A 13,960-nucleotide genomic window follows, 5' to 3' on the forward strand; every position below is an offset into this window, starting at 1 on the left:
GAAGTGGAATTATATGGGTTAAGCCCAATATGAATAATATAGTAAGGGTTTGGGAAGAGTAGAGGTATCATAACTTTGGCTCATTTTGGAGAGGAGGAAGAGGAAGAAAGGGGAAGAACAACAAGGGGCAAAAGCTAGGGTTTGAAGCACATTGAAGAGGTAAGGGGGAGAATACTTATTATTATGGGTTAGTATGATTGGGTCAATGGGTAAATTGATTTAGGGATTTTGTTCTTCAATTTTAGGTTTTTGACATGTTAGATTTTGTTGATAATTGTATGTTCACATGGTATCAGAGCCTGTGATCCGTTTCTTCCGCTGCTTTCTAAACGCAAGTTTCTTCATCTCCATCATCGTCTCCTTCTTTTCTCTACTACTTGATCTTTTTCGTTCATCATGTCGAATTACACCGAGGGTAGCGTTCATGGAGAATCCACTCCTCGCAACCAACCGAAAGGGTATCAAACTGATACTATCAACCCTTACTTCATGCATCCAAACGAAAATCCTGCACTGATCCTTGTTACACCTCTTCTCACAAGCAGTAACTATCACTCTTGGTCCCATTCAATGATGATGGCTCTTCGGTCCAAGAATAAACTGCACTTCATCAATGGCGTACTGCCTCGCCCTGCAGACCTCGATTTCAACTCCATTGCTTGGGATAGGTGTAACACCATGATCATGTCATGGATCAAGAATTCTGTGGAACAAGAGATAGCTCAAAGCATTCTATGGATGGATAACGCAGCTGACATGTGGAATGAATTGAAGGAACGTTTTTACCAAGGTGACGTCTTTCGTATCTCTGATTTGCAAGAAGAGATTTGCACCCTTAAGCAAGGTGATTCTTCTATATCTTCTTATTACACCAAACTGAAAATTTTATGGCAAGAGTTAGACAATTTTCGTCCCATCCCTAGCTGTGAATGTGATCCATCTTGTAGTGCTCTTGTTAAGATTCGAGCCTATAGAGACAGTGATCAAGTAATTCATTTTTTAAAAGGATTGAATGATCAATATGCTGCCATTAGATCCCAGATTATGTTAATGGATCCTTTACCAAGCATATGCAAAGTTTATTCCTTACTTGTTCAGTAAGAAAGTCAAGTTTCTATTCCTATTGATGAATCCAAACTATTGACTGCTCCTAATACAAATCGTGATTCTTTGCCTAGAGGAAACAATTACACTGGGGGAAGAGGTAATGTTAGAGGTGGCAAGACTGCTGGTGGTAGAGGTAGAGGAAATCGTGTCTGCACACACTGTGGTATGACAAATCATACCATTGACACTTGTTTCAAAAAGCACGGTTACCCTCCCAATTGGAAAACTGATGGTGCAGCTGGTGCATTTAACAATTATGTTTCTTCACAAGACAAGCATGAAGTTCAGCACAGGGATGATTCTGAAACAAATGTTCAAGCATCTTCTGGTTTGGCTTTTACTCCTGAGCAGCACAAAGCCCTGTTAGCATTGCTCCAAGATGCATCACAAATACAATCTCATAGCATTAACCAACTCACCTCTCATAACACTCCCAATTCAGGTATTATCTGCACTCTTCCCACCTCATTCCATCCTGATACTTTCATTCTTGACACTAGTGCAACAGATCATGTATGTTACACTCATAAATATTTTCAATGTTTAAATTGTATCAAACCCATGACTATTAAACTTCCCAATGGTAGCCTTGTTTCTACATCTCTTGCAGGAACTGTTAAGTTCAATGACTCCTTCTACCTAACTAATGTTCTATATATGCCTGAATTCTCCTTCAATCTTATTTCAGTTCCAAAATTAACTCAAAGTCTAAACTGTCAACTCATGTTCACTACTGTTGCTTGTGTCATACAGGATCTATCTTCCAAGAGGATGATTGGCACAACTGAATTGCATGGTGGATTGTATTTGCTCAAGACTCCTATCATGTCACTTTTACCTGATCCACCTAGCCATTCTGTTAATTCCTTAGTTAACAAGCCAAAAATTGATTCATCTACTTGTAGCATATGGCTTAATGTGACTGTTATGTGTACATGAGATGTGATAATTGGATTTGGTGATGTTTGGACACATGACTTGGTAAAATATATGATAATTATAGTTATGTGTATTATTTTGGGAATATAGTATTGGAATTTAATATTATACTCTTTGAGTTTTGATGTATGCTTGTAACATGTGAAATAAATGTTGGTTAGTATTATTTACATGGTTATATAAGTGTGATGAATTTCCATAACTGTTGATTGAATCATTGTATCTTATTATACTTTCTTCATAATGATTTGTATTCTCACCCTTCTGTTTTAATGTTGCCCTCGTTTGGCGACATGCAGGTTCTATCGTTAGTAGCTCGTGCGTGATCTAACTAGAGTTTTCTTCCGGGTTTGTTGAAGATTAGGTAGTGAGTCGATGCTCTGGTCATGTAACACTGGGTAGACTAGTTATTTGAACTCATGTTTCTATTCGGTTATGTATTATGTTTGATTTAAGAACTTGTTATTTTTCTACTTGTTGTTTGAGAGGCTTTAAGCCAAATATTCTGTATTATGTTTTAGTTTATGTTGAGATGACTATTTAGACTTGATCATGGTATGGGACATGAATCATTTTATGAAACACATGAGTATTTAGTAGTTTCCGCTGTGAACGCATATTCTGGATAAAGTATGATTAATTGAGAGGTGTTATTTGAAATGACCAGGTGTATCGTATATTATAAATGAATGCTGTCGGTTTTTAAAAAGCTTTTAGTTTTTGAAAATGTCGATGTGACGCCCTTTTGTATATATGCATGCTTATTCTCTGATTATATGCTTATTTATTTTGGGGTATAAAAGGGGTGTTACATTAGTGGTATAAGAGCCTGGTCGACCAGTTGGTCAATAGTCGTTAATGTTTTCTAATCATGTTGTATTTGATTCGTGTATCTGACACGATCAATACTGTTTGCCTGGTTGTTTGGCTTTTTAGGACGATGGTTGTAGGAAGGAATAGTGACATTAATGTCGGAGCAGTAGCGAGGTGGATTGGTGCCATTGGACAAGTGCCGCACTGGAGTGCAGGTAATGGAGGAGAGGATGAGTTACGTGCTTTTGGAGGCTTTCGAAGGTGCGATCCGCCGATCTTTGAAGGAAAGTATGGACCGGACAAAGCACATGCATGGATGAGAGAAATGGAGAAGATCTTTCAAGTCATGAGTTGTACTGATGTACAGAAGGTACGGTTTGGTACTCACATGCTGACGAAAGGAGCTGAGGATTGGTGGAGTAATATTGTGCGGAGATTTGATGAGGAAGGTATTGAAGTTACTTGGAATATTTTCCGTGATGCATTTTTGGAAAACTATTTTCTAGAAGATGTGCGTGGAAAGAAAGAAGTGAGAGTTCTAGAATTGAAGCGAGGAAGAGAACAATTCTGTGGGAAACTGTATGATGACGTGAGGAAACAATCTGGTTTTAGCAAGAAGCCAAGTGGGGGAGGAGGTTCTACTCTGATTAAGTGCTACAGGTGTGGCGAGATGGGTCACAAAACTATTGATTGTGGGGTTGGTTCGAGTAGGATTTGCTACAGTTGTGGTGAGCAAGGACACAATTGTGCCATGTGTGACAAGCCAAAGAAGCAGCAAACGAAAGGAAAAGTGTTTGCGTTGTCTGGTGCTGAGGCCACTGCTTAGGAGAAGCTAATTTGAGGTACGTGCTTTATTATTGATAATGGTGCAACGCATACTTTCATTCTTTGGATTGTACTATGAGATTGGATCTTGTTTTATCTGTTATGCGTAGAAGTATGGTTATTGATACTCTTGCTATGAGTTTTGTTCTACTTCTTTGTGTGTTGAATTATCCGTTGAGCATTTATGGTAGAGATTTTGGAATTGACTTAGTTTGTCTCCGTGAGTTCAATTTGATGAGAATATTGTTATGAGTTGTTTGGAGTTAAATCGAGTAATTGTAACCTCAAGAGAGATTTTGGGTCTCGGTAGTTTAGGCGGTTTTGAGTACAAGATCTGAAGGAACGATATTGTAGTTTAGTAATGGAGGTCTATGTTTCATTATGATTGTCGACTTTCTATTGACAAATTGAGGACTTGATCACCCTTAATCTATTGTTGATAGGAGACGAAATCGTATTGGACGAAATAGACTTGTTTTACTAACTTGGTGATGTGCAAAACGGCTAGGAAGAAGTTGAAGGGTCAATTTGAGGAGTTATATGAGAAAAGGTTCATTCGTCTGAGTGTGTAGCCGTAGGGTTGCGCTTGTTTTGTCGATTAAGAAAAAAGAAGGTTCTATGAGGTAATGTTTCTTGAAGACATTTGATCCTATGAGTGAGATGATCACACTGGGAATTTAAGGATTGTGTTATCGGTGTTGAAAGAGAATAAGTTTTATGCGAAGCTTTCTGAATGTGAGTTTTGGTTGGAAGAAGTGAGTTTCCTTGGATATGTGATTTCGAGCTGAGGTGTGTTGATGCAAATATTGATAAGTGGTAGTTTATGCTTCAAGGTAACTGAGAATTCGCGAGAGGAATTATTCGACGTATGAATGGGATTTATCCGCCGTTGTGTTTGTTTTGAAACCTAAGAGGCATTATTTGTTGGGACCGAGATTTGATATGTATAGTGACCACAAGCATTTGAAGTATCAGTAGATATGAGGCAAAGAAGATGGTTAGAATTCTTAAAAGATTATGATTTTGGTTTGGACTACCATTGTAACATCCCAATTTTTATTAGCTATTTATTTAATTAGTTTTATTTGGTGTTTTACTAATTATTCATGTTATTCAATTATTTAGTATGATATTATTTAATTTGAGATTTGTGCTAATTGGATTAATTGAATTATTAGTAATATTATGAGATATTAGTTGATGGGCCTAATTTAGTTAGAAAGAATAGATTGTGGGTTAATCCCATTTATGTGAGAAAGATAGTAAGAGAGAAATTAGGTTAGTTCTCATAACATTCATTTTGGAGAAAGAGGCTAGAGAGAAAGAAGAGAAGAGGAAGAGAAGAGGATTGTGAGATTCTTGAAGATTGGAGGAATTTGATTAGAGGTAGGGGTTTGAATCCAAGTTCTTATAGACTATATGATTGGGTAATGTGTGTTTGTGTAATCTTTCATCTCTTCATCTCATAGTTTTGGAAAATGTTAGGGTTTATGATAAAACAATGAGATTTTATGATTTGTTCATGTTTAAAGTGTTGTATGAATGACCCATGGTTAGAAACATGATTAGGAACATCATATGTGTGCCAATTTTGCTTTTAATTGATGTATGGATTGTGTTTGGGTTAATGGGTGTTGTATGAGGGGAATGGGGAAGAAAATGGTGATTTTCTGAGTTTTACGCAGCATAGGTCGACCTACATAGAAGTTTGCGTCGACCTGTGCAGCCTAAAAGGCAAAAATCTGGGTTTTCTGATGAATGCGTCGACCTATTGGGTCAGCATGCGCATACCCGAGGGTGGCAGGAGTTCAATGCGTCGACCTATGCTTTCTTTGCGTCGACCTGCAGATTCTATTTTTGGCAGATTTTTGTAAAGGCCATAACTTTTGATCCGTAACTCCGTTTTATGCGACATTCGAAGCGTTAGAAAGCTAATGAGATTTTCTACATGATAGAGTAGGTTTGAATGGCATTTGTTTAATTTAATTATGATGTTAATTAAAAATAACATGTAATTATATATGTATGTTATGGATGAATCTTGTATGATCAATGTTCATGGATGCCTTATGAGATGTTAATACCATGAATTATGTAATTGATTGCTAAATGCTAATTGATGCGTGATATTGGATTGAATTTCATGTTGTGTAATGTTGTGCAAATTTGTAAAGATGTGATTATGTAGTTTAAGAGATAGAGAGATCGTCTTAAATGCATGAGTCTTGTTTTGTTGCACACGTACACAAGCATGAGTCTTTGAAAGTGGCAATGTTGGGTAATCTCGCGAAGGTTATTTACTTGTCCCAAACCTAACGAGTATGGGGTTTGAAAGCTTAACGAGTATGGGGCTTTGAGGTGGTTATCTAGTCCGTAGAGAGTGGCAATCGGCGTGACCGAAAATGATAACGGAGGGATCCACATGCATATCGCATTGAGTCACACTTGAGTCGCACGTGTTGGTGTGAAATGTTGTTGTTGGTGTGATTTATGTGATATGAATTGTGTGGAATGATGTTGGTGGATATGCATATATGTGGATTTGTGATTCATTTGATATGAATTAGTTGTTGTGTTATGAATGTGATATATGTGATTGAAACATATGTGATGTAGATGTGAATTTATATGTACTAATGATATATGTATATATGTGTGGATATGTGAATCATGTTTGATTGATGATGATACATGGGTAAGAGAGGTGATTACATGTATACTTGTAATATTAATGATACGATTCTATTGATGTAAACATATTCTATGATGTTTTGTGAAATGGGATAGAGATGAATATGTGCATTTGGTGATATATGTTCATACTTGAAATACATCGGTGAATCTTATACATGTCTATATATTTGGAAAAACATGTATATGTGATTATGTGATGATAACTTGTATATTTAGAATAGGGTTAAATATACGATGCCCCCTTCCACTAGGGCGAGTTTTGATTTTGCCCACCTGAAGTTTTTTTATTGTAAACCGCCCCCTATAAAACAAAGATTCTGTTTTCAGAAGCCCCTATCTTTTGTTTGGCTGACTGGACGTGCCAAGGATTGAACCCACTTCAAGTATGTTAATGAGAAACTCCTCAACCAACTGAACTACACCATTTCGTTGCAACTAAGTATTTTTTATTTGCTTTTCTTATTAATATTTTAACTGAATAAAAACTGAACATAATAATGTATTTTATATTAGCATAAAAAGTTAGTATATTAATATAAAACGTTTTATATAATATTTTAAATTTATAAATTCTTAAATTTATAAAATAATTAAATTTTTTATAAACTATTAAATTTTTATAACACTTTCAAGTTTTTAATTAACGTTTTTATATAATTTTTTAATTAACTTTTTTAAATGTAATAAACAAAAATGTTAATATATATATATATATATATATATATATATATATATATATATATATATATATATATATATATAAATATATATATATATATATATATATATATATATATATATATATATATATATATATATATATATATATATATATATATATATATATATATATATATATATATATATATATATATATATATATATATATATATATACTGAATGTTAACATTTATTTAACATATAAAATAAAAAAATTTAGTATATATGTTACATATATATAAATATACTGAACATTAACATAAAAAAATTTAACATATATATAAAACAAAATAAATGTTGTTAACGTTAATATAAAAAAATAAAACATATATATAAAACAAAAAAAATGTTAACATTATACTAGGAGTCCTTATAATATTATAAACTAACTATTAATATATAAAGTATATTTTAGTATAACTAATATAAAAAGTTAGTATAACTATTATAAATTAATATTGTTTAATTTTTTATAGGAATTTCTCAGTTTTTTTAGAAATTTATAAATTTGAGATGTTAATATATTATATAAAAAAATAAAACGTTAATATTTGTTAGGGATTTATTAATTATTGCTCAGTTTTATAATTGAAAAATATAATTAGTTTTATAATTATTGCATCATCTATATTTATTTTATTTAGTTAATATATATAATAAATAAAATAATTTTTAAAAATTCAGTTATATATAAAAATTAATTGTGTTATAAATCATTTATATATATATTTTTATAATGATTCTAATATATATTATATAAAACAAACAAAATTATAAATTAATATGTATAAACAAACATTATTATAAATTATATTTTATTCATTTTATAAAGTAAGAAAATTATATAAATTAACATTTTATAAACAAACATTTTTATAAACTACATTTATTCATTTTTAACTAAATTTTTTTATATTAACGTTAATCTATATATTTTTTATAAAAATAGTTAAAACGTAAATAATATATATTAAATTGAGTTTGAAACGAAAAAAAATCAATAAGATGTTACAGTTCAGTTGGTGGGAGATGCATTATAGCAACATGCAAGAACCAGGTTCGATTCCTAAAAAAACTTCAGGGGGGCAAAATCAAAACTCGCCCTAGTGGCAGGGGGCATCGTATATTTAACCCTTTAGAATATGATTATGTTTAAATACAATTGTTATTCCGTGAATGTTGTCAAAAAGGATATGTACTTAGAATCCATATGTTGTTGAAATATGATTATGTACATTGTTTAGGAATCATGTATGATTATGTGGAATTGAATGAGCTAGGTTGTATGACATGAACATGTGAATCTTGATTAATTGTATATGATGCATGTTTATGTGAAGAGTGATGAATTCTTGAAATGTATTCTTGTTGTGTTTTACATTTCCCATATTATGTTTACCTATAAGAAGTTGAATTCTCACCCTTCTTTTTGAATGTTGCCCTTTGTTGGTAACGTGCAGGTTTCGTGGATAGCGATGCTTCAAAGGAGGCTTAGCTTAGGGATTAGATCTTTGTAAGGTGTCGTGACTAAGTAGTCACTTGTGCTCTGGTCATATGTAACACATGGGGTTGGGTTTATATTTTATGACTCGTTGTTATAAGATATTTGTTACTCATATTGTATTTAGTATTTGAATACGTTATTTTGTTGATGAATGGCCTTGAGCCGAGATGTTGAGATATGGTGGATGATGTATGGGAATCATTCGTTTTGACCATTTATTTGATGAGATGATTATTCCGCTGTGGTTTGCATGTTGTTTTAAATCCCGTGTCGTTTGGAAATGACCACTGCATGTTTAAAGATAAAATGTTTTGTTCTATTTTGAAATATGTGTAACGCCCTCGTGAGATGCATGCTTCTTTACTCTGATTTACGCAAATATATGCCTTATTTGTTTAGTATAGAATTGGGGGTGTTACAACCATCCTGGAAAAGCGAAAGTTGTAGTCGATGCATTGGGTGGGAAATCATTTCACATGTTTATGTTGATGATTCGAGAGTTTGACTTGTTGGAACAATTTAGAGATTTGAGTTTGGTTTGTGAGGCGACACCTTCGTGCGTTAAGCTTGGTATGTTGAAGCTTACGTGTGGTATTCCTTAGAGTATTGTTTCAAATAAGGATCCAAGGATCAATTATAGATTTTGGGAAGGTTGCAAAGTGCTTTGGGTACGAAGCTATGTTTTGAGTTCGGTGTATCATCCGCGAACTGATGGGTAAACGGAGAGGACTATTCAGTCGTTTGAATTTGTTTGGAGAGAGTGTTATGGTTGGACCCGAGTTCATTCAACAGTCCACGGATGAAGTTAAGATGATTTAAGAAAAGGTGAAATTTTCTCAGTCGTCATAAGGGCTATCATGATAAGAGAAGGAAGGCTCTTGAGTTGATGTCGATGATCATGCGTTTTGAGGGTTACGCTAATAACGGGTGTTGGCAGAGCATTGAATTCGCGTAAGTTGACGCCGCGTCTTATTTACCGTATCAAATATTGGGGAGAGTAGGTGAAGAAGCTTCATGGTAAAGAGATCAATTTAGGCAAAGTCGTTTGGGTTGGACCGGGTAGTAGTAATGTGACTTGGGAGCTTGAGAGTCAGATGAAGGATTCATATCCGAAGTTGTTCGTTTGAGATAATTTTCAAGGACAAAATCTTTTAAGTGGGGGAGAGTTGTAACAGCCCGAATTTTATTAATTGGCTAATTAAATTAAATAAAGATTTATTTACTTAATTTGGACGAAGTTTGATAATTAATTGGATCGTCGGTGTTATTGAGAAACATGTTCAGATTATTAAGTGAAGTTGAAATTTATTCGGTTAATCGAATAATTAATAAAGTGGAATATGTAGAGAAATAATATTAGAAATAATATTATTATTAGATTTTTATTTATTTGAGATAAAGTCGAATTTAATTGGATTAATCAGAAAGTAATATTAAGGGTAATAATATTATTTGTTGGAGCATAATTATTTATTTGACTACTCTATTTTATCAATTGGGCCTAATTAGTTAGGAAGTGGAATTATATGGGTTAAGCCTAATATGAATAATATAGTAAGGGTTTGGGAAGAGTAGAGGTATCATAACTTTGGCTCATTTTGGAGAGGAGGAAGAGGAAGAAAGGGGAAGAACAACAAGGGGCAAAAGCTAGGGTTTGAAGCACATTGAAGAGGTAAGGGGGAGAATACTTATTATTATGGGTTAGTATGACTGGGTCAATGGGTAAATTGATTTAGGGATTTTGTTCTTCAATGTTAGGTTTTTGACATGTTAGATTTTGTTGATAATCCATGAAATTGATGTTATAAACATGTTATGATCTTAGTAATTGGTACATTGTGAAATTAGGGGATGATTGAGAATCACTAATTGGCATCTATTGATACTATAGCAATTTAATAAGGCACTGTAGTGATAACTGTGCAGAATGTGTGTCCCTGTTTTTTGTTTTCTTCCAATTGTTGTAACGTCCTTTTTTTTCTCATTTATTGTAGCGAATCAAATAACATATATATATATATATATATATATATATATATATATATATATATATATATATATATATATATATATATATATGTATATATATATATATATATATATATATATATATATATATGTGTGTGTGTAGCACTGTAGCGGTATATATGCAATGGAAATTGAAAATGAACTAGTTGTGTTATCCTAGTTCCTGTAACTATATATATATATATATATATATATATATATATATATATATATATATATATATATATATATATATATATAAAAGCATGTGGTTTATTTAGTATATTTATTTCACTGTAGCATATGAATTTAGTCACTATATTTTCGGTTTCATGTAATATCTACTGTGTGTTGTGGCCTTGTTCTTTCTATTTGGTTTCATGCGATTTCATGCATTGCTTGGTACTGTTTCATTTCATGGTTCCATTCTTTTCTTTAACATAAATATATAATGGTATACATATTTGAAATGAATCATGATTATGAATTGTTACATAATTGAAAAACAGTAAGATATGAGTTGTGAAAAACAATAGCATTACTAAAACAGTAGGATCTAGAAATGGAAATGAAATATTGAAAATGAAATTAATATAGAGTGATATTAATTGGTTGATTAAATGAGCAATAGAATTAGTTTTAATGAGTCTGTTTGATTTGGAATATACTTAGAATTAGATTAATTATTCGGTTTACCGGTAAATTACGGTATTTTGAGAGTTTGACCGTAATTGTGTTTAGGTTGAATATTTATGTTGAGAATAATATATTGCTATGTCAATGATGTTGTTTTGATTATATATATATATATATATATATATATATATATATATATATATGCGGTAAATGTGAATTGACATGAGATGGTATGGACACTAGTGTTAATTGGATTGTGTAAATCATAATTGATTAATTGGCCTTTTATATGTGAATGATATGTATGTGTTGTGAATTTTGTGTACAATTGGTAGATAATTCATCGAGTTGAATTATTATGATATGCGGAATGTTAAGATGGTAGAGATGATCTTAATTGCATAATTGGTTGGTAATTGTACATTCATTCATGGCATAGTCGGCTTTATTATGGAAGTGGTGAAACTGTGGGTTCACATGGTATTAGACGGTGATCCTTAAATGGAAATAGACGTAGATTACGTTGATCCTTAATTGGAAACATGCGTAGTGGCTTTGATCTTGTCCGGATAGGAAGCGGCTTGGATTCTAGAGTGAATTCGGAAAGCGGTAAACTATATGTTTACATTTGGTGGCTTCGATCTTGTCCAGATCTAAAGCGTGGCTAGATTCTATATGAATCGGAAGCGGTGGAACTTTGGGTCCACATTGGGTACCACATGCATTGAGTCACATGTTTTGCATTGAGTCACATTGAGGTTATGTGATGTTTGAATATATGCATTTATGTGACTGTTATGTGTACATGAGATGTGATAATTTGATTTGGTGATGTTTGGACACATGACTTGGTAAAATATATGATTATATGATAATTATAGTTATGTGTATTATTTTGGGAATATAGTATTGGAATTTAATACTATACTCCTTGAGTTTTGATGTATGCTTGTAACATGTGAAATAAATGTTGGTTAGTATTATTTACATGGTTATATAAGTGTGATGAATTCCCATAACTGTTGATTGAATCATTGTATCTTATTATACTTTCTTCATAATGATTTGTATTCTCACCCTTCTGTTTTAATGTTGCCCTCATTTGGCGACATGCAGGTTCTATCGTTAGTAGCTCGTGCGTGATCTAACTGGAGTTTTCTTCCGTGTTTGTTGAAGATTAGGTAGTGAGTCGATGCTCTGGTCATGTAACACTGGGTAGACTAGTTATTTGAACTCATGTTTCTATTCGGTTATGCATGATGTTTGATTTAAGAACTTGTTATTTTTCTACTTGTTGTTTGAGAGGCTTTAAGCCAGCTATTCTGTATTATGTTTTAGTTTATGTTGAGATGATTATTGAGACTTGATCATGGTATGGGACATGAATCATTTTATGAAACACATGAGTATTTAGTAGTTTCCGCTGTGAACGCATATTCTGGATAAAGTATGATTAATTGAGAGGTGTTATTTGAAATGAACAGGTGTATCTATATTATAAATGAATGCTGTCGGTTTTTAAAAAGCTTTTAGTTTTTGAAAACGTCGATGTGACGCCCTTTTGTATATATGCATGCTTATTCTCTGATTATATTATTTATTTTGGGGTATAAAAGGGGTGTTACACTTGTCTGGAGATGTCTTCACAACCATATCGTCGATGTAGACCTCTAGATTTCGCTCGATTTGATTGGAAAAACTGCATCCATATAGGGCATCACATGGTGGTGGTAATTTTTTTGTTGGTCACGATGGCGGTCTTCGGGGCGTCGGCGAAACTCATTCTGATTTGGTTGTAACCAGAATAGGTATCCCTGAAGATGAGGGTTTTAAAACCTAATGACTCGTCTATAAAATGATCAATTTTGGGTAAGGGATACGGGTCGTTTGGACACGCTATGTTGAGGTCAGTGTAATCTACGCATATTCTCCATTTCCCAGAGCTTTTCTTCACCATTACCACGTTGGCGAGCCAGGTGGGATATTTCATTTCTTTTATGAAGTTGGCGTCCAAGAGTTTTCCCATTTCTTCTTCTATGGCGGGTATCTAATTATTACCCTTCTTTATTTTCCGTTGAGTGATGGGCTTGGCGTCCTTCTTGATGGACACTTGGTGGCACACAACACTAGGATCAATTTCAGGCATATCTGCAGGCAGCCAAGCGAATAGGTCAATGTTTTCTTTGAGTAACTCTATGATTTCTACTTCTTCCTCCGGAGGGAGGACGATTCCTAGTTTCGTGACTTTATGAATTTCTGGAACAATTCTGATAGTTTTGAGCTCTTCGGTCGCCTTTAAACTACCATCTCCTAGATCGCCCTCGCGGATCAAGGTCGACAAAATGGATGGCTCGTGGGTTAGAAGGTTGGTCAGTCTTTGGAAACCTCCGGAATTTCAAGCTGTCGCGATAACACCATCTTGCCTATTGTTGATTTCCTTTTATAATTCCCACATGTCCATTGCTTAACAGGTACTTCATGGTTAAATGTTGAGTTGACAAGGCCGCCTCGATGGTGTTGAAAATCGGGTGACCCACAATAATGTTATACGGTGAGGGCGTGCTGATGACCATGTAGCGCACTTATGTTTCCTTAGAGCTCATTCCCATTCCAAAAATGGTGCGCAGGGATGAGAAACCCAAGACATGAACCTATTAGCCAGAAAAACCCACGAGGGATCCTTTGAAGGGCTGGAGGGAATTGAATTTCAAGTTG

At 33.5% G+C, this 13,960-nt stretch overlaps 1 protein-coding gene across 1 annotated transcript; it reads left to right on the plus strand.

Moving 5' to 3' along the window:
* Positions 1-396: 396 nt before the first annotated feature.
* On the plus strand, positions 397-2,046 carry LOC131649518 (uncharacterized). Its single transcript, XM_058919278.1, has 2 exons — positions 397-1,097; positions 1,179-2,046. The coding sequence occupies exons 1-2, from the start codon at positions 397-399 to the stop codon at positions 2,044-2,046; spliced, it is 1,569 nt and encodes a 522-aa protein (XP_058775261.1).
* The last annotated feature ends 11,914 nt before the right edge of the window (positions 2,047-13,960 follow it).

Source organism: Vicia villosa, linkage group LG2, assembly GCF_029867415.1.
Source record: "Vicia villosa cultivar HV-30 ecotype Madison, WI linkage group LG2, Vvil1.0, whole genome shotgun sequence".
Taxonomy (NCBI): domain Eukaryota; kingdom Viridiplantae; phylum Streptophyta; class Magnoliopsida; order Fabales; family Fabaceae; genus Vicia; species Vicia villosa.